Source organism: Parasteatoda tepidariorum, chromosome 1 (genome assembly GCF_982258835.1).
Source record: "Parasteatoda tepidariorum strain Cologne lab strain chromosome 1, Ptep-v5.0, whole genome shotgun sequence".
NCBI lineage: Eukaryota > Metazoa > Arthropoda > Arachnida > Araneae > Theridiidae > Parasteatoda > Parasteatoda tepidariorum.
Window position 1 is genome coordinate 12,692,117 of NC_141755.1, and position 20,835 is coordinate 12,712,951.

Here is a 20,835-nt window from a genome sequence, read left to right on the forward strand (position 1 = left end):
AATTGTAAGGTACACAGTTTTTTACATCATTTTAAAGAATGCAATTTTAAATGACAAAATTTGGAAGAAATCAGTCGCATATTTCTAAGAAATCGAATTTTGGAAAAATTCTTTTCTTAATCTTCTTACTTTTTAAAATTCCATTTCTCAGGAACTATTTGACAGATTTCAATTTCATTTTGCCATTTGAAATTGCATTCTTTAACATGATGTAAAAAATTGTGTACCTTACAATTGAAATTTTCTTCGACTGTTAATAAATTAAAAAATAGTAAATACTCACTAAATTTTATTTTCTGCATGCAGGGTTCACACTCTTTTAACAAAGCAAAAATCAAGGATTTTTTTTTTTGAAAATATGAAGGACTTTTTTGAAAATTAAGGACCTTAAAAATAATATGATTGTTTATCATCGAATATACATATGCAATCAGTGACAATGTCAATTATTTACCTTTCTTAAAAAAGATATTTAAAAAGTTATAAAAAATTATTTTTACATTCAATAAAAAAACAATTTCATTATAATGCAAGTACCGATATAATTGTATTAATTAACAGTGTTCGTCAAAGTAGGAACAGGTAACTTTTGCATACGTAAAAATATTTTCAGATTGCTAAGAGTTAACGATTTGTATGAAAAAACTAATCCGCATTCCATTTCTAATGATTTCATTCAAATTAAATTGTAAAATTAAAGTGCAGAAATTAAGATTCAAATTTTTTTTTTTCGTATATGAAAAAAAAAAAAAAAAAGAAATAAAGAAATTTGGAAAAAAACACTGAAAAAAATTATTACAAGTTTTTATATTTTACTGTGTCACAATTTCAGTTGTGAGCAATTTTGCTTAATATTCAGTTATGCCAAAAAAATTCTTTCTTTTCTATTAATAGAATGTTACATGGGTATATATGAAAAGATTTAATACTAAAAAGTTCAATTAGAGTTACGAATGAAAGTAGTTTTCTTAACTATGTCATGTATAATTAAGTCCCATTTCAAATAAATACAGGCCTCACCAATATCTAAGCACCTTCCACTATTTTTCCATTAGGCTTTTATATTCATTGTAATCAATATTTTATAAAAATTTTTATAGAATAAAAGCACAATTATGCTTGAAAAGATTTATAATTTTTAAACCAATATGCTTTTTATATTAGTTTTCGGTGGAATATATAAATAAAAGGGTCGAAACGATTCTTCAAAGTTATCAACACATTCTTATGGCCAGAAAATTGCTAAGGTTTCTAATTAACAAATACTGATAAATTATTTATTTTTTCATCATTTACAGATATTTATTTGTAATATTTCTTTATCATCCTCTATCATTCTTAATATTATTCTCGACTATTAGGATTTGATATTTTATTTATACCCTAAATTAACAGTTTAAAACTGAAAGTTGTATTCTTTTATTATAAAGTAATCCGGAAATATCACCTTATCAGGTAATGTTAGTAAAAACAATAATGAAAAGTTAGGAAAAACATTTTGAAAACAGTATGTAACTTAAACATTTTAAAATTATTACTAAACAGCAAATGCTTTATATTTACTTTCATTATGAGCTTTACATAAAATTTATTCCAGCCCAGACTGTTATTTTGAAATTAAGAGTTAACTTTACATATTACTAAACAATCTAACAAGAAACATGGTCTAATTTTAAAGGAACCCAAAATTGCAAGAATTTAAAAAACAGTATATTAAGTTGCAATGTTAAATGAGCAAAATGATTAAAAAAATCTAAATTTAATTCTAATAGACATTAATAGCAAGAAGTTTGGGATCTTTTAATTGATTAGATTTACATTTTTATGTAACTATCTGCTTAGTTTTTGTTTTGGATTCCAGTTTAAACATTGTTTCTGATACTTCTTATCTTAGGGCTCTATGTTGTTCTTATAAGCACCTGCGCTACCAGCAAAACCGAATTTCTTGAATTCTGTTGATTTTAAAGGTTGATGTGGGTCTTCTACTTAGAACTAACTGCCCTCCCCCACAAAAAAAAGGCATGATTCCATGTGCAGTATCCCCCTTGTCCACACACTATTATTTTATTTTGGAATGCTTCACTCTCCTCATAGAGTATCATTCTAGTCAAAAGGAATAATATATTAATGAAAGGATATGTTTTCTTGCCTGTAACTCCCTCACACACATTCCTTCTAGCCTCTCTAAAATGCTCTACTCTCGATGCTGGTTAAATTCTCGGTGATAAAAGAACAACTTTTTGTTTTAAATATTTTTGTAAGACCGAAAAATTGTTCCTGTCAATTACAGTGATGCTGAAAAATTAAGCACTTTTAAAAACCTTGTACCAAAATTAAGTACTTTTAAGGGCCAAAATAAAATTTTCCAAAATAAAAATTAAGCAGTTTTTAAGGACTTTTAGGGACGGTGGGAACACTGATTTGGAATTCTCTTTGGCTAAACGAATCTTATTATTGTGTGTAAAAATATTTCAATTCGTTTCAAATTTTCAGGAGATATTTCAAAATAAGCAAAAAGTAAAATTAACATTCAAGGGTCCAAAGTTTGGTCCGTTTTCCTGACAAAACTATTGGGACCATATTTTCCAGATTGCAGATACCCTCGATGTTTTGGGCCTCTGAAATCAGAGACCGTCAAAGAAGGGGATGCTTGTTCAGTGAGAGCACGTTCTTGTATTGTATTTCATAACTTAAAATATCGTCTGCATTAATCGATTAACATATTTGAAGTCACCCCTTCAAACCATTAAGATTGAGTCCTAGAACATGAGGATCCGATCATTAGATCAAATTTTATTTTGGTAGCTGTTTATTTTTTACTGTACTGTACATACAAATAAGATGATACAAATGTAAACAAAAAGTAAAATGAGACTTACTCATTAACACAACACATGCAATTTTTTAGAATGATAAAAATACAATACTTATATAATATTGGAACAATAATAAGAGATAAAAATTGCACAGTATAAAACAACTATGACAGAATTAATAACAAATATAATTCCAAAATTGGAAGAAAAAATGGATATTTTATTCTTGTATAGAAATTTATACAAGGATGAAATTCCACATTGGTTGCAACATATGAAATTCAAAACTAAAAAACATTTCAATTTTGTCAAAGAGAAAATATTTGAAACTTATATAATTATTAATGTGTTGTGATGCACACAATTTAAAAACTACAACTTAATATAAGTTTTATTTGAGCAAATAAGCAACAATTACAATTTAACAAAATTGTATTAGCTTAAAATACATAATTATAATAGTCTTTAACAAGAAAAAACTATGAATAAACATTATGAACATGATAAACATAACATTATGAAAAAATTATGAACAGAACATGAAATAAGTTCAGTAAAGTACAAATATGCCTTTATGCTATCAAAAGGATTATTGTTTATAAGACGGTTGCACAATCTATGGTTCACAGGCTGAAACTGGCCCCTTAAGTGTGTACCTTAGTCCCGGAACAAGTTTAGATGTTAAAAATATATAAGCTACTTAAAAATCTGTCATGTGATTGTTGGGAGAAATTATCTGAATTCTTTTTTTAAAATGTGTATTTTTTTTCTTTTTGTACGAAAGATAAAAAAAAGAGAGATGTAATTTTTATGCACAAAAGTAACATTTATAAAATTTAAAAAATAATTAATTTTTTATCGAATAAATTTTTTTTCCTCATCAACACAGCAAAGAATTAAAAAAATATATTGAAAAAAATAACATATTTTACAAATTTCGAGGTTTGGGAGTAGTCATGGCATTTAAAAAGAAAATTAAAGGTCCTGAAATTCACATCAATAAATGATAAAAGAAGAAAGATGTTAATTAACCGTACCTTTCAAGATTCCTGTGATGCAATAAATAATATCATATTAGAAATACAGAGTATTTAAAAAACCAGGGGTTAATTACCAAAAAATTGACTGAACAATATAATTACCAAATCAAATAGTGAATTGAATTTCACCTATCATAATATCAGGATTATAACAAGAATGATAACTGCGAAAAAAAGCATTCATTGAATTTTGCAATTACAATTTCCAGTTTCTTTATATTTTAGTATGAAAATATCGGAATAACCATGTGGATATGAGCAATAACTAATAAAATGTTGACGAAAAAGTGACTAATAAATACACAAATGAAATTTTGAGTGCAATAATAATGCATAAAAAATTGAGGAGTTTTAAAAATATATTGAGAAAATTTGTAGCAATAACGATGGAAACTTAGCACTTAGCGTCTCGACACGAATTGTACACATCAAAAAGTGATTACTCAACTGCGAGATTTAAATTTTGTATGCCGTAACAATATTAGAATTTTTTAACAAAATGTGAGAAAATTAATTGCATTAACCGCACAAGGAAAAAAAAATCGAACACGGATTTACCATCATATTGGGTGATTACAGAAAATAGAGGTTCACAATTTCCTTGACACAAATTTATTAAATAATTATGTAGTTGAGAGACGGAATTTTCAATAAAATTGCTACTTACTAAAATAAAAGTTTAGAAAAAAAAAGAGAAAAAACACCCTTTTTTTCTAGTGAAAGATATTTGGATATTCACAATTACTTCTTAGATAATCAATTTTATACTTTTGAGTTTGCCTCAGTAGTTTGCTCAGCAATTGCGTTTTCCTATAACAAATTTGCGTAAAAAAAAGTCATAGCTTGTGAATAAGATCTCAGGAGAATGAAAAGAGGAATAGATGTCTCGCTAACGAGATTCTGTCTGAGTAACAAAACTTAAATTTTAGATCATCGGAATGCCGACATAGTCAGAATAAGAATTATTGATTTACAGAAGTCCACAAATCAACTGTCTCGAGATATGAATAATTTCATGAATTAGAGAAAGAATCACATGACTGAAAAGAAAAAAATAAGCAATTTTTTTTCCACCTTGGAAAAAAGAAAATTAATTTGTTTTAATTAATTTTTTTTTTAACTTGTCATCCTGGGTTTTTATTTATTTATTCACTCAATGCAACTTTGAACTTTTATGAAAACAATTTCTTTTTACAAGTTTTATTTATGGCTATTTTACAAGTACAGTTATACGTTACTCATGTTGGCAATCAACATTGCACTTTTTTTATAGTTTCTGTGGTCTGCTATCAGAAAAAGTTTGTGCAAACATAGCTTACAGTTCATAATGCATCTCACACGCACAAATATTTATTACATTAATTACATAGTTTTGTACTTAGGAAAAATATTTCTGAATGAAAAAATGAATGAAAAAACACAACAGACTGATTTCAAATTGAAATTTCCATTCACTCAATAAATGCATAGAAATAGCTGATTATGGAAAATGAGAAGCAAGTTAACAAAAATCAAGCAAGACAACAGAGCAAAAATTAGGGAATAAGACAGCTGTACTAAAATATGTTATCAAATATTCAGCCTCAACTATGGATTTTATGAAGCGGTAGTCTGTAGAAATATCCTTCAATCAAAACAGATATTTTCCATAATAAAATTGAAAATAATACACTTGATAATGAGCAAGTTTCATTTTTTTAAACAATAAATGAAGGTTACAATTATCAATATGCAGTTAACTTTCTCAAAGAAGGAATTAATTGGAGTTAGAAGAAAATTCTACTTTAAGAATTATTCAAATAATCTCATTAAAAATAAGTAATGTTTATGGTGTATGAGATAATATAGAAAATCCATTTTTGTATGAAGGATACTTTACAAATAATACTACTTGAATGTATCACTTTTTTATTTGGTAGTATCCAAATAAAAAAGTTATACATTTTCCCCATAAATAACTATAGTGATTTGTTTTTGGTACAATAGAAAAGAATCAGCTAAATAAAAAAAAAAAAAAAAAAAAAAAAAAAAAAAAAAAAAAACAGTTTCTCTTTTATATTTGTATTACAATCAAAAGTTTAATTTTAAAAATTTAAGAGGGGAAACACAATACAACACTCAATTAAATATTTGGACAATGTAAAACTATTCAAATAATCTGATTAAAAATAAGATATGTTTATGGTGCCTGAGATAATGACATAACAATGACATAATGGAAGAGACGAATAAAAAAAGTGATTCAACATCCTCACAAAAAACACCTAACTCTTTTGATTTGTTTTCAGTTTAATATACCTGATGAATTGATTTGTATCTTCATCAACATCGTTCACGTCAGTATCATTTGCATCCAAAAATATTTTTTCCATGAGCACAAATGTGTTAAATGATTGTTGGGGGTATGAAATGTTAAAGATAAAATAGGAAGAGAGTAAACAGAGAATTGCCTCAGGAAAGTTAGAAGCCTCACAAAGTATGAGTCCTTCAACAATGATTCTGTAAGTAATTACGTCTTCAAATATTTCAGACACTTCACAGGGAGCTTCAATGCGAGGGTAGTTATTTTTTTCACAAGGCTGTAAAATACAAATATGTAAGCATAAAATTAGGAAACATAATCGAAATGTAAAAAAAATATATATACATTATTATGCGTGTGTACACAGGGTGTCCTTGAATAGACAGGGTGTACATAATAAACACAGGGTGTCCCTGAATTCATGAGTCTAAATTTAAGGGCAGGTAGGGACATCATGAGAGCTGAGAATTTCTAAGCGACCCACGATTGGAAATCCAACCATGGGAGGTTTTCATGATTTTCCTCTCCAAGTAACACAAATGTGGGTTAGTTCCAGTATAATGTCTTCGGCAAAGGCTATTTCGTCTCAATGCTTAATCCAGGTATTCTGTTATTCTGAATTTAGTTCAAAATTACAAGATTACAGAGATGAACATTGATAGTTGCATACCTATGAATGGGTTCTTTATTGCTGAATATAAAATAAAATGGATATTTGTCTGCATTAGAACTGGTATTTTTATTCATTTTGATTTTATATTTGCTAATGATTAATCTCAAAAACTGTATTTAAAATAAAAAGAACAAAAAAAACCTGTTTCAATGTAATTTAATGATTTGGCAACCAAATATATCACCAAGTCCTTAAATATAGTTGAAACGTGCATTTTTGTGATATCAAAGCAATTTTGACACTTATCGTTAGTTACAATCAGTAATATACATATTAAATGTTTTGCAATTCTCAATCCTAATGATGCACCTTATCTACATTTAAAGCTTGGCCTATGTATTCATATTCAGAAAAACACTTTTATGGAAAGTAAGGAAAAAAAAATGTTTTGAATCAATACGCAGCATTTTATGGAAATTCTTATTTATGTTGAAACTTTTAGATACTTTAAAAGATTATGAACATTATGATTAGTACCATCTGTATCTACAGAAAATTCATACTAACTATAGCAATTAGAAGATTTTCAAAACTTTATTAAAAATATTAACGGTAATTGTAAAAATATTGGATTTATTCGTAAATTAAAAACTTATTGGCAAAAATTTCTTGATAAATATGAAAAAATATTTGCACACTATGCATATTGTTTTAAAAAGATGTTTCTCAGATTTGTGAAGTAAAAAATTTTGAAATTGTTGAAATTAGAAAAAAAAAGAGTAATTTTTAACTTTCTCATCTAAGTATTGCTAGCAAAGCTTTTGCATGGGTATTAATACCACTTTTGTCAACAAAAAAAACAATTGTTAAAACATAAAAGCTTAATTCCTAATTTTTGAGAAATAGTTCAAATTTATGAATACAAGTTCTTTGCCGAAAAAAATAAATAAATAAACAATAGCAATAAAATAAAATAAATTATAAGTCAATGAAATATTTTACTTCGTCCTCAGTATGCAGAAAAGTTCGTCGCTCTCTCACAACATTAGAAATTGCAAGTAAAGATCCTACTTGTCGTGCATCTGCAATCAGAAAGTACCATCATAAATACTTGTTTTTTTCCTCATGACATTTCAGAATATTTATATAATATCAATTGTGTAAAAAATGGGCAACAACATGTGTAAAACATTAATTTAGTCTACCATTTTTTTGAAAAGTATGAAATACTCAATTAGATTAACATATTCTGATAAAACCAGACTAAGTTTTTAAACCATAAGAATTGAAAAAAATTTCCTTTTTTGAAAATTATTGACCAATTTGTTAAAATTTTGTATATTGTCAGTAAAAATTATTTAGTTTAAAATGTTGTCTCACAATCCAAAATTTCTCAAGTATTTTTAAATAAAATAATAAATAATTATTAAAAATTACATTTTAAAAGAAACTATCTTTGCATAAAAGAAATTTTGTAATGCTTTACCCGTTTTCAGCCAAATGTGCGTAAACATACTTTTCAATAAACATATTTTTTAACACTATGATGCTTATTTTTCATTAATTTTACTTTTCTACTATTTTAAGAGTTCTGAAGATATCAATAAAATATTAGTAATTCAATTAGAGTAAATACTTTTGTTTGAAATTTTTTTAAACAATGCTAGTTTTTTAATTTGAAACAGTTATTGACAAATTCAACTTTTTCAAAAAAAAAAAAAAAAAAAAAAAAAAAACTATACTTATTTTACTTAGATTAATCATGCGTTTTTTTTTAAAAAATTTCTTTATATTTTTTATGAGGGATTATAGTTTAAGTTCTGTAAATAAAATAAAATGAATGTCACAAAAAAAAGGAGAGATTAACTAAATAAATTGTTCATTTATTATGTCAATAGTGCACATATGCACCATTTTATTTCTTAAATAAAGTATTATTTTTCATGCACAAAACCTTTTTTAAGTTTTCATGAAAATTTAAGCATATTTCAATGAAAATAATACATTTTTATGCATGACCTAAAATGGGTTAATTGATTTTAGAGATATGACAAAAATGCAAACAAAGTAAATTAACTTTAAGGAATCCCAAGCATTTGGCCCATTGTCTGAATGAACCTATTGAGATTACTTTTTTCACAGATAGTTTCTGCATTCCATATTTTGCAGAGTTAAAAATCCAAATCTGTGATATAAAAAAATAAAATAAATAAAGGGTATGTCTATTCAGAGAAAATAGTTTTTCTATCAGATTCTATAACTTAATCTAATTTTTACAACTACTAAAAATGGTAATGAATACATAAAAATCGGATTATCAGAACAAAAGTCATTTAGAGATAATTTTTCTTTATTTGACTCACTGTACTCTACATGCTGTTCTGTAACACAGCCAAGATATGAAATTAAAAGTTTGACCTAGAGGTGAAATGGGTTACTGGTTTAAACTACCATGGACTGGTTTATTTGAATTAAGGCAACAAACAACAAACATATGGGTGAGAAAAAAAAACAATTAAGTAACAAATTCTCGGTAAAGATTAGAAAAGGGGCGTTTGGCTCAAGTAAGTTGCAGCAAGAGCTGAATCAACTAAAGAAGGGTTAAATTAAAGAGCCTATTTCTAGATGTGATTGAAGCATGTAGATCGGTGTTTCCCAACCAGGGTGCGATAATGCTCCTCAGAGAAGTGAGAATACTCAGATGGGCAATGAGTATTCAAAAGAAAAATATTTGTAATTAATGATAATGAAAAAAAGCCAAGGAATGGCTCCTCATCTGGGTTCCATCAACATATTTAGTAGAAGAAGATTTAGTTCGGTCATCCAGCTTCTCACAAAACAAAGAAGTTGAATGTACATTTGCTTCAAAGGAGACCCATGTTCAAATCTGACTAACAAAAAGCCTGATATTCTTGTTTTGAATGAAATCCACCAAGCACAAGTCAGTCACTGCATAGGTAAAAATAAACAATTGAGATTTCAAATTTTAAGTTTTTTTTTCTCACTTTTTAGTTGTTGATGTTTTCAATTTTTCTAGATTACATTAAAAAATAAATTTAAAAAATTTACTCCTGTTTCAATTATTTCGCTTCCTAACATTGCATCTTTTTTTCTTATAAAAAAGGGAAAGAAATACAATATTTTTTTTTGAACTTTCTGAAGAGACTGGATAAAAATGCTTCATTATTTACATTTACTTTAGATTAAAATCAGGTATAACTTAGCATACAATAGCAACAATGTAAGGTTTTTTATTCAATAAAAAAAAGGGGGTGTTAAATGTCAGTCAACATTTAGAGGGGGGAGGTGGGCAACAAGCAGTTAGGAACTACTGATGTAGACTGATATTTATTTAACACATATAATTGGTCAAATACAAAAGTGGCTGAAAATTTTCTTTAAATTTATTTATACCCATTTATTAGGTTATATGTTACATCCTATAACCATACAACGCATAGTGAGATAAAAAAAATAAACTATGGTGTACACAATTATAAAGTATCAGCAATATATATTTACTTTGCTCCCACAGATTTGGACAATTCTTGAAAATTAAAAAAATTGTAAAAAAATAAAAATATTTATTGGAAAGTTATAAAAGATTTGAAAATTATTACTTTTTATATATTTTTGGAAAACATAGAGTTTAAATGTAACAAGAATGCTATGAATTATAAGCAGAATGCAAAACTTATTCTACCTTTGCCTTCTGTGGAAAGAATTAGTTTTGCACACTCTACAAATTAAATTGCGTAACTACGAATTGCAATGAATGATTTTAAAATTGGGTGAATATGAATTGATGTGTGAATTTTAAATAACATGAATTTGAACCATCATATTTAGTTGTTAAGTTATGTGAATACTGTTGGAAATATGATTGATAATCGTGTCAAATCAGAGGAATCTATGCTTGTTGTTTACCTCTAGTTAAGCCATAAAATGACAATCTAAAAGTTTGATGCCAGGGCTCATCATGAGTGGTCACAAACCACACCAGTGAGACAATGTTTTCCTCGCCGGAGAAGCCAGTTACTACTCAACTCTTCACCTACTTTTAAAATATATGATGCAAAATGCTCAGTAGCTAGCAACTAATCAATGATGCTGAATTTTGAGGTTTAAAACGCCATGACTTAAACTGAATGCTCACTCCCTTTGATTGAAAAACTACTATCGTATAAGATTCTTCTGGAAGATCAGGACTCGGTTATGTGTAGTTCTAACTATGTTAACTTTTTCATCTAATCATTTGTAATTTAATTCAGTTTTCTGAGTTCAGTCGCTGCATGAATCAGCCTATTTATTTATTGATTGCTGTCAGGGAAAGAAGGGTCATACTCATCTATCAAATATGAATATTATTTTTTAAATCTCCTAAATATGATAATTAATGTTTGGCATTAAAATCGTGTGAAGCTGAATCATTAAATTGAATTTTAAGAAAATGTCAATACAAATTTGGAATTTAGATTTTTAAATAGCGTAAATAAAAATTTTAATGTGTGATTTTTAAACCGCATAAATATGAATCATGAAGATTGATTTTGAAATCAGTTGAATTGATGATGATTGAAATGATGAGTAATTTTCAAACTGAGGAAATATGAATCGGGATTTGATTTCTTATATTGCGTGGAAACTACCAACATTGTGATTCATAAAACACAAATCCTGTTTTTTATAAGTTGCCTTATGTTTTTACCCATCGAGGGTATTAAGGAATTTGTGTTTTTTTTATGGAAAAAGAACAATATAATTTTTTAAAGAATTATCATTTTTCTTAAAAATAGTGAAATTTGGGTACTTTATAGGAACCCAGTCCAGTTATATTATTTATGTCACACCTGCAGTCAAGAGGGTGAACTTTTACAGTGTAGTAGGAAGAGAGAGGGATAGGGGTGATTCTTAATGCTCTTATCGAAGTTAAAGTGGCGAAGTGGAAAAACAATCCGCTTCCACTACATCTGCTACCAACAGACGAGAAATACATTCATCGCCTCAAAAATTTACGAAATATTACTAATTTGGAAGAAAAAAATTAGATTTTGAATTTATAGGATAAATTTGGCAGATTCCGTGCAGTCTTGAATATTCAAAATGACAAAAATCGCCAAACTAAAAGAATCATATTAGCGGGTCGCTGCCAATTAACAAAAGAAAGAATCACATTTATGAGGAGATCTTTTAAACACATAAAGATTAAAAAATGAATTAAATTATAATTGGGGAGCATTAATCTCTACCCCATGGATAACAACTGGTTGCTGCTTGAGTGATTCACTTTCATCGAGTGATTTAAATCATGCTTCTGTGTTGTCAAAATAAAATGGGAAATACTTACAACTCTTTTGACTAACTGTACTTGCTTTATCATTTGCCTCCTTAATAGTTTTTGCTAAAGGATGATTTTCCTCGACAAGATTTATTATCGTTGTGCTGTACTTTTTAATGTTAGACAAAAATTCTTCAGCTTTCTTATCGTAAAAGATACGATTGAGTTCATTGATAACCTAAAATTAAGATGAAGATTTATAAATATTTCTATAATTTAATTTTTTATTAAATTCATTCATTTTTTTATTAATACATTGTGTATAAAAACAAAAAGAATGGAAATGAGCAGGATAAGTATTAAATTTTAATCTGAGTTAAAATGTTCAACGATTGAGCTTTATACACAATCTACTGTATTTTGCAACAAAAATATATCTTAATATATTTTCAACCCATTTCATCAATAATAATATAAAGAGTTTGTATTTCAATCTGAGTGTCTCTCTTATAAGCCCCGGAAATGCTTGAGCTAGTGTCCTGAAATTTAGACAGCAGGTTCAAGGGGCAAAATTTCAATTAGTACATTTGGAAGAGACACGTTAAAAAAAAAAAAAATTCATTGTAGGTTTAACCTGATGCATTTTAAAAAACGATTTTATTTTTTAAATTTGCACTTAAAAGAGAATGCCAGTGACGTTTACTAGATTACAGCTCTACTAAATTAGATTTTAGAGAAAAGGAAAACATGTTCACAAAATGCACACAACTCAAATTACTAACTTATGTTATATCATGAGGGGCAAAAGAAAATTTAGAATTTGTATTCTGTATTATTAGTATTTCAGAATTAATTAAAAAATACTAATATGATTATTTAAAAATTTTCCTTTTTCTTTCAGTATTTAAAAGATGAAAGGGCAAAATATTGAATACAAAAGAGGTGGCTTGCATGTAAAATTATAAAATTTGGTCAATAGTTGAAAAAGTCAAGGCTAAGTTTAAATTAACTTAATAATTTAATAATATTTTTCACAACTAGAATCTCAGAGGAACACTGTTCACAAAAATGAAAAAAAAAAATTAAGTAGAAAATTTTCATAAAAAAAACAAAGCATTTCAGCATAAAATTAATGTGGGAAAAAATATCAAACTTTACCTCGTCTGTTGAAAACAATAAGGGATATTTTTCTTTGACCAGGTGTAGAATAGGATTTTTAAGTAGAATGAAATGCCTCCTTTCCTCAAATGTTTTATCCATCAATGAACGAACTTTTACGGCATCTTTTTTTTCTGAACGTGCTAAACGCTTACTTTCGGTAATCAAGTCTTTACTAGTTGATGGTTCAGGTGGGTTATTGAATATCCCCTGATCTAAAAATAAAAAAAATATTAAGATCAAGAAGCAGTAGAGCTTTTAAAATTTTAGAATGCATATAGAACTGATCTAAATTTTTTTATGTTATTTTGAAAATATTTAGTGAATGAATGACATTTTTTTCATCATATCGTTTCATCGATATTTGTCTTCAAATGGGCTCTTCCCACGTGACGTCACACTCCCGGGGTGTAGGAATAAACATTCCAATACCTATACGTGTTTCTACAGTGTGATAAACATAATCTTCTGTTCTCTCTATTTTTAATTTCTTTAATTGTACAAATAACACTATGTATAAACTTAGTGAAACACCGTAATATGTTACAAATTTTAATTCATTGACGATTTTGAATTATAGAGCTAAAATAAACGAAAGTAGACAGAATTGCAACAGTGATACTATGTTTATGAATGAAAATACTAAAGGTTTTAAGATGTTTTTAGAATATTTTGTGAGTAACATAGAATTTGTTGATTTTGTGGGGGATAATATGCATTAAAAAATTCAATTTAAGCATTTGGAATTAAGAAAACATTCAAAACTAAGGTTAGTTTACTGTTGTTTTCAACAAGCATTACAGACAAGTTTAACAGACTTAAAATTTTATACGATGCATCTATTCTTATAATCATTGATACAGCACAATATCACTATATATAATCATTAATATTAAACAATATAATTAAAAATTTGCCTACCTCTAGTTATTGGTAAAGAAAAACGTGTTATAGTTGCTAGCAAATCCCGACAATTAAGGATAAGAAAACAGAAAAGTAAAACATGCAGAAAAAGCTTCGTTAAACTAAATTTATACAGAAGATTAATTACTTACAAGATTTACATTAAAACATAGCAACAATAATAGATAAAGTGTTTTTAAGAAAGGATAAAAGTAAGCACAAACGTGAAAGATACAAGACGGTTATAGAATAGTAAGAAATAAAAGCTTAGCTATTATGAAATGGGAAAAAAATTGCTTTGAGAATATCTATTTACAAAATAAAGTGAAAAGTTTATGCAAAAAGAAATTTTTTTTAAAGGAACAATAAAGTAAAATTCAGTTTAAATTATGCATCTGCAATGTAAGCAATGGACGTAGTCGGTCGGGCATTACAACACCACGTGACCAAACAGACGAAGTTGGGAAGAACCCATTGATTAAATACACAGCTCTTAATTTTATTTTAATGCATGTATAAACTGAAATAAGGCTTGAATTATAATAAAAATGGAAAAAGGAAGGAAATAACTGCTGAGAATGTTTATAAAAAATATATATATACTTCTTCATTGTTGAATGTGGTTATTTATATTCAATGCAAAACACTAACAGAATTTTTCCTAAATGCATATCCTTTCCATAATTCATTCACTATATTGTTATTAGAAGAACATTGTTCTGATATTTATTTCTTTGCTAGCATTTCGATTAAATAATATCGTAAATAATGGAAAATATAAAAATAAAGGAAATATTAAATAAATAATAGATTATTAATTAGATATAAATTTAAATACAGGTTTTGAAAATCATAAATAGTTCAAAAAAATTCCTAGCTCTAGGAACCCCTGTGGTCCTTCCACGAAACTCCAGGGATCTGCGGAACACCATTTAGAAACTGCTGGTCTAAGTAATATTATTTTTAAAAATATACCCTTAAAAAAACAGCAAATAAACTAATAAAAAATGCCCTTTCTAGAGGTAAAATATCCAAATTTAATATTGCTACAAAATATATCAGGTTGTAACTTAAGTTTCCGGCCACTGCAAACACACCAACGGGAATTGTTTGCTCAGATTTTGTCAGGCGATTTTTAGCATTAGAAAGAAAGAGACTTGCTGTCGAATACTATGTTGTGAAATTTATAAAAAACTATCATTAATTAAATAAAAGATGACATAAATCCTCACATTACCAGATTAGAACCATCATTTACTTCTAATTCTGTTGCAAAAAGGGAGCTACAGAATGTCACCAAATCATGTGCGCAGCTTGAAGTTCAAAACTGAAACCGAAAGTTAGTACCAAAAGGTCAAAAACGAGGAATATGGCATTCAAGAAGTAGAACACTCTGGTTGGACTAATGATGTTGTTGAGACCCTCCTGCGAGAACTTGGGGAAGAAAATCCACATTTAACAACTCGAGAGTAAGCTAAGGAGTAAGATGTTAGTGCTGTATCCATTAATTGCGCTCCACATCACCCAAACTCGACACACAAGTTCACTCATTGTGCGAGACATGAGCTGACACAAGCAAATAAGAACAGTTGGGTTCAGACTGCATTAATCTGCTGGAATATCAACACAACGACAACATTCTGGATCAGATGCAACTAGTGACGAAAACTGGATTAACTTCAACACAAGCTGGAAAATGGTTGGTCTTTGCTTGGTTAGCACAGTGGCAAAGTCGTAAAGCACAATTTGACCAACGATAAAATCAAAGATCTTTGTATATAGTGGTATTGCTAAGATATTACTCACTAATAGCATTTGTGAAAAGGTAAAGTCATTGACAGTAAGGTACAACAAGATGCCAGCATCAGCGCTCCTTTGTACTTCTACTTTTTTTCACAGTATCTTGCTTCTGCTATCTTCGACTCAAAACAGGATTTGAAAAATGAGGTTGATCTATTCTTTGATTTGCAGCCACCAAGTTCATGGGCTTAAAGCCTGGGAAAACTACCAAAATGTTGGCAGAAAATTATAAACTTGGGAGCGGATTACAACTTGCACTAAAGGTACTGCTCTCATGTTTTTTCTAATTTTAATAAGAACTTTTTTTGGCAGAAAACTTTAGTTACATCCTAATACATATTTATTTTTGCAGTAAATAACAGAAAAATAATGATATAAAAACTACACATTCAAATCTGCGTGGTTTGCTAGCAACCTAAGAGAAAACATAGATTTTTCCGAAATATATAAAGCAGATTTTTATGTTTAAGCAACTGATTATGTTTTAAATGGATTTTAAAACTATTTTGACTGCCACGAGAGGCAAATAATTTAATGATATGTAAATATCTAAAAATAGAGACTGTCGAAAGACAAAGATAGAAAAAAAACTAATACTAAAACATTCTTGAAAAAAAAAGTTAAATAATCGTGCTAAATGATGAATTATTTTCATGTCAAATAATATTAAGTAAAACATATAAACATATTGAACCAGAGCTTTCATTAGTAAAAGTAAAAAAAATCCATTATATTTAAAAAAAAAAAAAAAAAAAAAAAAAAAAAAAAAAAAAAAAACAATTTTTACAATCTAAGAAAAATTTATATCTTGATTATTTCCATAATTTTTTTTTAAAAATAACCCAGATAAAACCTTAGTACTATTAAATATTATTCTCTGCACAATATACATAAAAAATGTGTATGCCTTAAATAGAAATGATATATTTTAAACTATAAATTAAATATAAATAAGTTTATAACAAGCAAAAGAAATACCTGTTTGGGTGTATGTAGAAGTTATCTGAGGTGTAGCTTGGAGTTTTTTGTTTACCTTTTCTACAGCTTCTTCGGGCCCTCTTTTTCGCTTACGACTTGTCGAAGCTATGCTGAAATTTTAATTTGTGTTTTTTTAACATTAATCTCGGTGATTTTAATATATTTAAATAGTTTAAGAATTCTTAGCATTTAATAGATCACAAAGCTTTTATATAAGTCATAAGAATTTGATCAATATTTATGAAGATAATGATGGAAGTCTGAATATTTTCTGATATTTTGTACAATAAGAAATAGTTTGTTTAGTAGCATTCTTTTTACTTCACCTGGTTAATAGCTTTGTAGCTTTGGTTTTATCGAAAATGTAGTAAGCATTTAGTTTCATTTAAACTTACTTACAGTACAGGCTCTACTATCTGGGATGTGCAGGAAATTATCTAATTTTGAATGTGTGAAAATTTCAGATACTTGAAAGAAGAAAATTTAAATTTTTTACATAACCTTGTTTTCTGCACACACACATACAAAAATGCTGTGCCAAAAATGTATACATATATTTATACATCACAATCAACACTGATAAAAAAATGATAAAGGGTGGAGAAATATAAAAATTGATGAAAAAAATTAAATAGTTATCTTTAAAGAAATAAATACTAAAATTGCAAAATGGGAACAAAGTACAAGAGAGGAGCGTTAAAAAATCATGCCATCTATATTTATTACTAAATGCATTCAGCATTATGAATTACAATATGTACTTGAAAAAAATGCTGCACCACAATAAGAAAGTCTATAGTCTTTAATAAATAATAAAAGTCAATAATAAAACACAAAAGAATATCAGAATCCCTGCAGAACAGGGCTGAAAAAAATCTATTTTTTTCTTTTCTTCCAAGATTATTATTGTAAGATTTTGTTGCAAGAGTATAGTTGTCAAACTTGTTTTTATACTAAGATTATTTAGTAAATAATCATATATATATATATATATATATATATATATATATATATATATATATATATATATATATATATATATATATATATATATATATATATATATATATATATATATATAATAACAGGGCTACATCCCTGTTATCATTGTTGTATTCATCTTTAATAATGCAGGTAAAAGCCATAAAAAGTTCTAAAAAGGTTTGTTTAAAGTTAGGCTGGTGGTTATAACAGTTCACATCCCCACTCCACAAGGGAGGTTGTGTGGAAAAAACTCCGGATGGTTCCAGCAGTTGTTTATTGGAACACATTATTCAGCAAGAGACATGCGAAAACCTTCGGTCTCGAATTTAATACTAACAGAGAATGATGTAATTAGGTTCCAGTCCTACATACCATTGTAACTCTACGCATTATAGAAAATCATTTATTGCTTCCAAATATGGAAGTGAAAGAGGGACAAGATTCTAAAAATAACTTCTCCTTTGAAATGTAAATCTAATTATGATTCAATGGTATGTTTTCAGCCTTGAAGTCCCAAAATAGAATTTCAACACCTATTCTTTACCAAAGACATTTAATGAAAGCGAAAGAGTTTTAATGTTGTTATTAATGCAAAAGTATTTACAATTTTTGTATTACATATATATATGCAGTGTATAAAATATACTAATATAATGTTGTGTGTACTCAGTGCTAATATATTGTTGTTTATGTAATGTCGCTAATATATTGCGTGATGTACTCAGTGTCATATATTTAATTCATGGAAATATTTAAAAAAATTTTTCACAGCTTTAGATTAATGTAAGAACCAATTTGACAATCTTAGTAACAATTGAAAAAAATATATATTAAAAAGAGTCCATAACCATGTGGAAATAAAATTGACTTTCTAAATTGTTGCATATTTTTGGCTTACAAATAAAATACACAATTGAGCAATTTTATTTTGAGATATCTGTAAGAAGTAAAAAAAAAGAAAATATTTTTTAATTTTATGAAATACAAAAACAAATTTGCATTCAATTAAATTTGAATAAATGACTTGATAATGAAGGTTTTATAACATTTTAGATCAGAAAAACCAAAAAACATCTTGACTTAATGTGTTTTAATTGTAAGTCAGCAACCTTCTTACCTGTCTGAAAATTCATCAACCACATGAAGCAGAAATTTCCTTTCTGGACCAGACAACACCCTATTTTCTGTTAGCTTTCGTTTTAATTCTACTATATCAGGGACTTTGACTGGATCTTGATCTGTTAACTGTTCAGCTACATCAGGGATATTGACTGACTCAAATCTTGTTCTTTCTGGCCTTTAAAAAGACAATAAAATTTACATGACAGTCAAAATTATTCGCAAAATCACAGGCAAGATTAGTCCTATTTCCATTATAAAACTAATGAAACTACTCAAAACTGAACAAAATAATCAGAATAGCTGACAAGTAATATTTTTACAAGAATATTTTGTTTAGATTATTTATTATTTTTCAACAGCAACCATATACATTAAGATTTTCAAATGGCTATAGCTTGCAACAGCTTTATTTCATAGTGTGCATCAAGGTCATGTGTAAATTTGTGGTTTATAATTAAGTAAATAGCAAATCAGTAGATTATGATCAAAATATGTCTCGCTATATTGAAAAAAGTTACACTCAATGTTAATATTTTTTTAAAAATTATATTAAGATATTTTCAACTGAGATAGAAATTAAGAAAATATAATAAGTGTTTAAAGAGAACTACAAAAATATATCACTGCCCTACACAGTTGGCTTGTTTAAACCTAATAGTTTTTTTTAATTAAAAAAAATCAAGCCAATTTTTTTTATAAAGTGATCTTTTTAAAAGTTTTATATGAATAGTTTTAGGTTAAATAGAGCCAAATGGAAAAAATATTAAGCTTTCTTATAAAAATTTTCAACTTTTAAGTTTAACTACTAATGGAAATCTACATTCTTTAAATAAGCATACACATATAATTTTCAAATGTTTAAATACAGCTTTCCTGCAAAGATATTTATAAAAAAAAAAATTGATGCAATAAAATAGTTTTAAAAATGCTTAAAATAAATAGCATCACCAAATCAATTTTTTTTTCCAGATTATTTTTAAAATTAGTTAAATGAAGTAAATATTGAACAAGTTAAAATAAGAAGGAGAAACTTTTTTTTAATCTTCCTTAAGACACAATGCGCTTGTTACAGTCAAAAGCATAAATGGAAATGAAGTGCTTATCTAAGCTTTTTTATACTTTACTTTTCATTTTATATTTAGAAAATTTTCTACAATCATTGTAAACAAATTTGTATTGAATCATGGTTTTATTCATTTTTGTAGCATTTTCAAAATACTTTTGTATTAACAGAATAATTCTGAAAAATATTTAGAATTCATTTATAATATTATCATCGTTTATTTCCTTTGGTACAGTATACATGTATCAGATAACACTAAAAAAGGACAAAAAAACAAACTAAAAAAAGTATAATTTGCTCTACTTTAGTACAATAAAAGCAAATTTGTGTTGAATCATGGTTTTATTCATTTTTGTAGCATTTTCAAAATACTTTTGTATTAAAAGAATAATTCTGAAAAATATTTAGAATTCATTTATAATATTATCATCGTTTATTTCCTTTGGTACAGTATACATGTATCAGATAACACTAAAAAAGGACAAAAAAACAAACCAAAAAAAGTATAATTTGCTCTACTTTAGTACAATAAAAGCAAATTTTATTGCGAAATAATAAAAAAAAAGGATAAAATATACGATTATTAATTCCCTTGAGATTTATTCCGAATAAAAAAAATTTTTTTAACAATTTTTCCAGTAGAATTCTATTAATGGAGTACTAAGCAACTTATAATAGTTTAAGATCGATATTTAGGAAATTTCAATGATACTATTAAATCATTGAATTAGACAAATTATCAGTACTAATAAGTTAAAATTCCTTCCTACCAATATTT

General features: G+C 27.1%; 1 protein-coding gene across 2 annotated transcripts in view; it reads right to left on the reverse strand.

The window, feature by feature from the left end:
* Positions 1-2,773: 2,773 nt before the first annotated feature.
* Positions 2,774-20,835, reverse strand: part of LOC107443655 (uncharacterized) — a 29,134-nt gene continuing 11,072 nt past the window's right edge. Inside the window, exons 4-9 of one of the 2 annotated variants that reach the window (XM_021147467.4) lie at positions 18,990-19,169; positions 16,889-16,998; positions 13,208-13,422; positions 12,119-12,287; positions 7,774-7,853; positions 2,774-6,435 (exon numbers count right to left, since the gene is read on the reverse strand). In XM_021147467.4, coding sequence (XP_021003126.3) covers positions 6,121-6,435; positions 7,774-7,853; positions 12,119-12,287; positions 13,208-13,422; positions 16,889-16,998; positions 18,990-19,169 — 1,069 coding nt within the window. In that variant the 3' untranslated portion in view covers positions 2,774-6,120. The remainder of the gene's footprint in view (positions 6,436-7,773; positions 7,854-12,118; positions 12,288-13,207; positions 13,423-16,888; positions 16,999-18,989; positions 19,170-20,835) is intronic. The other variant, XM_021147466.4, reaches the window with a different exon arrangement.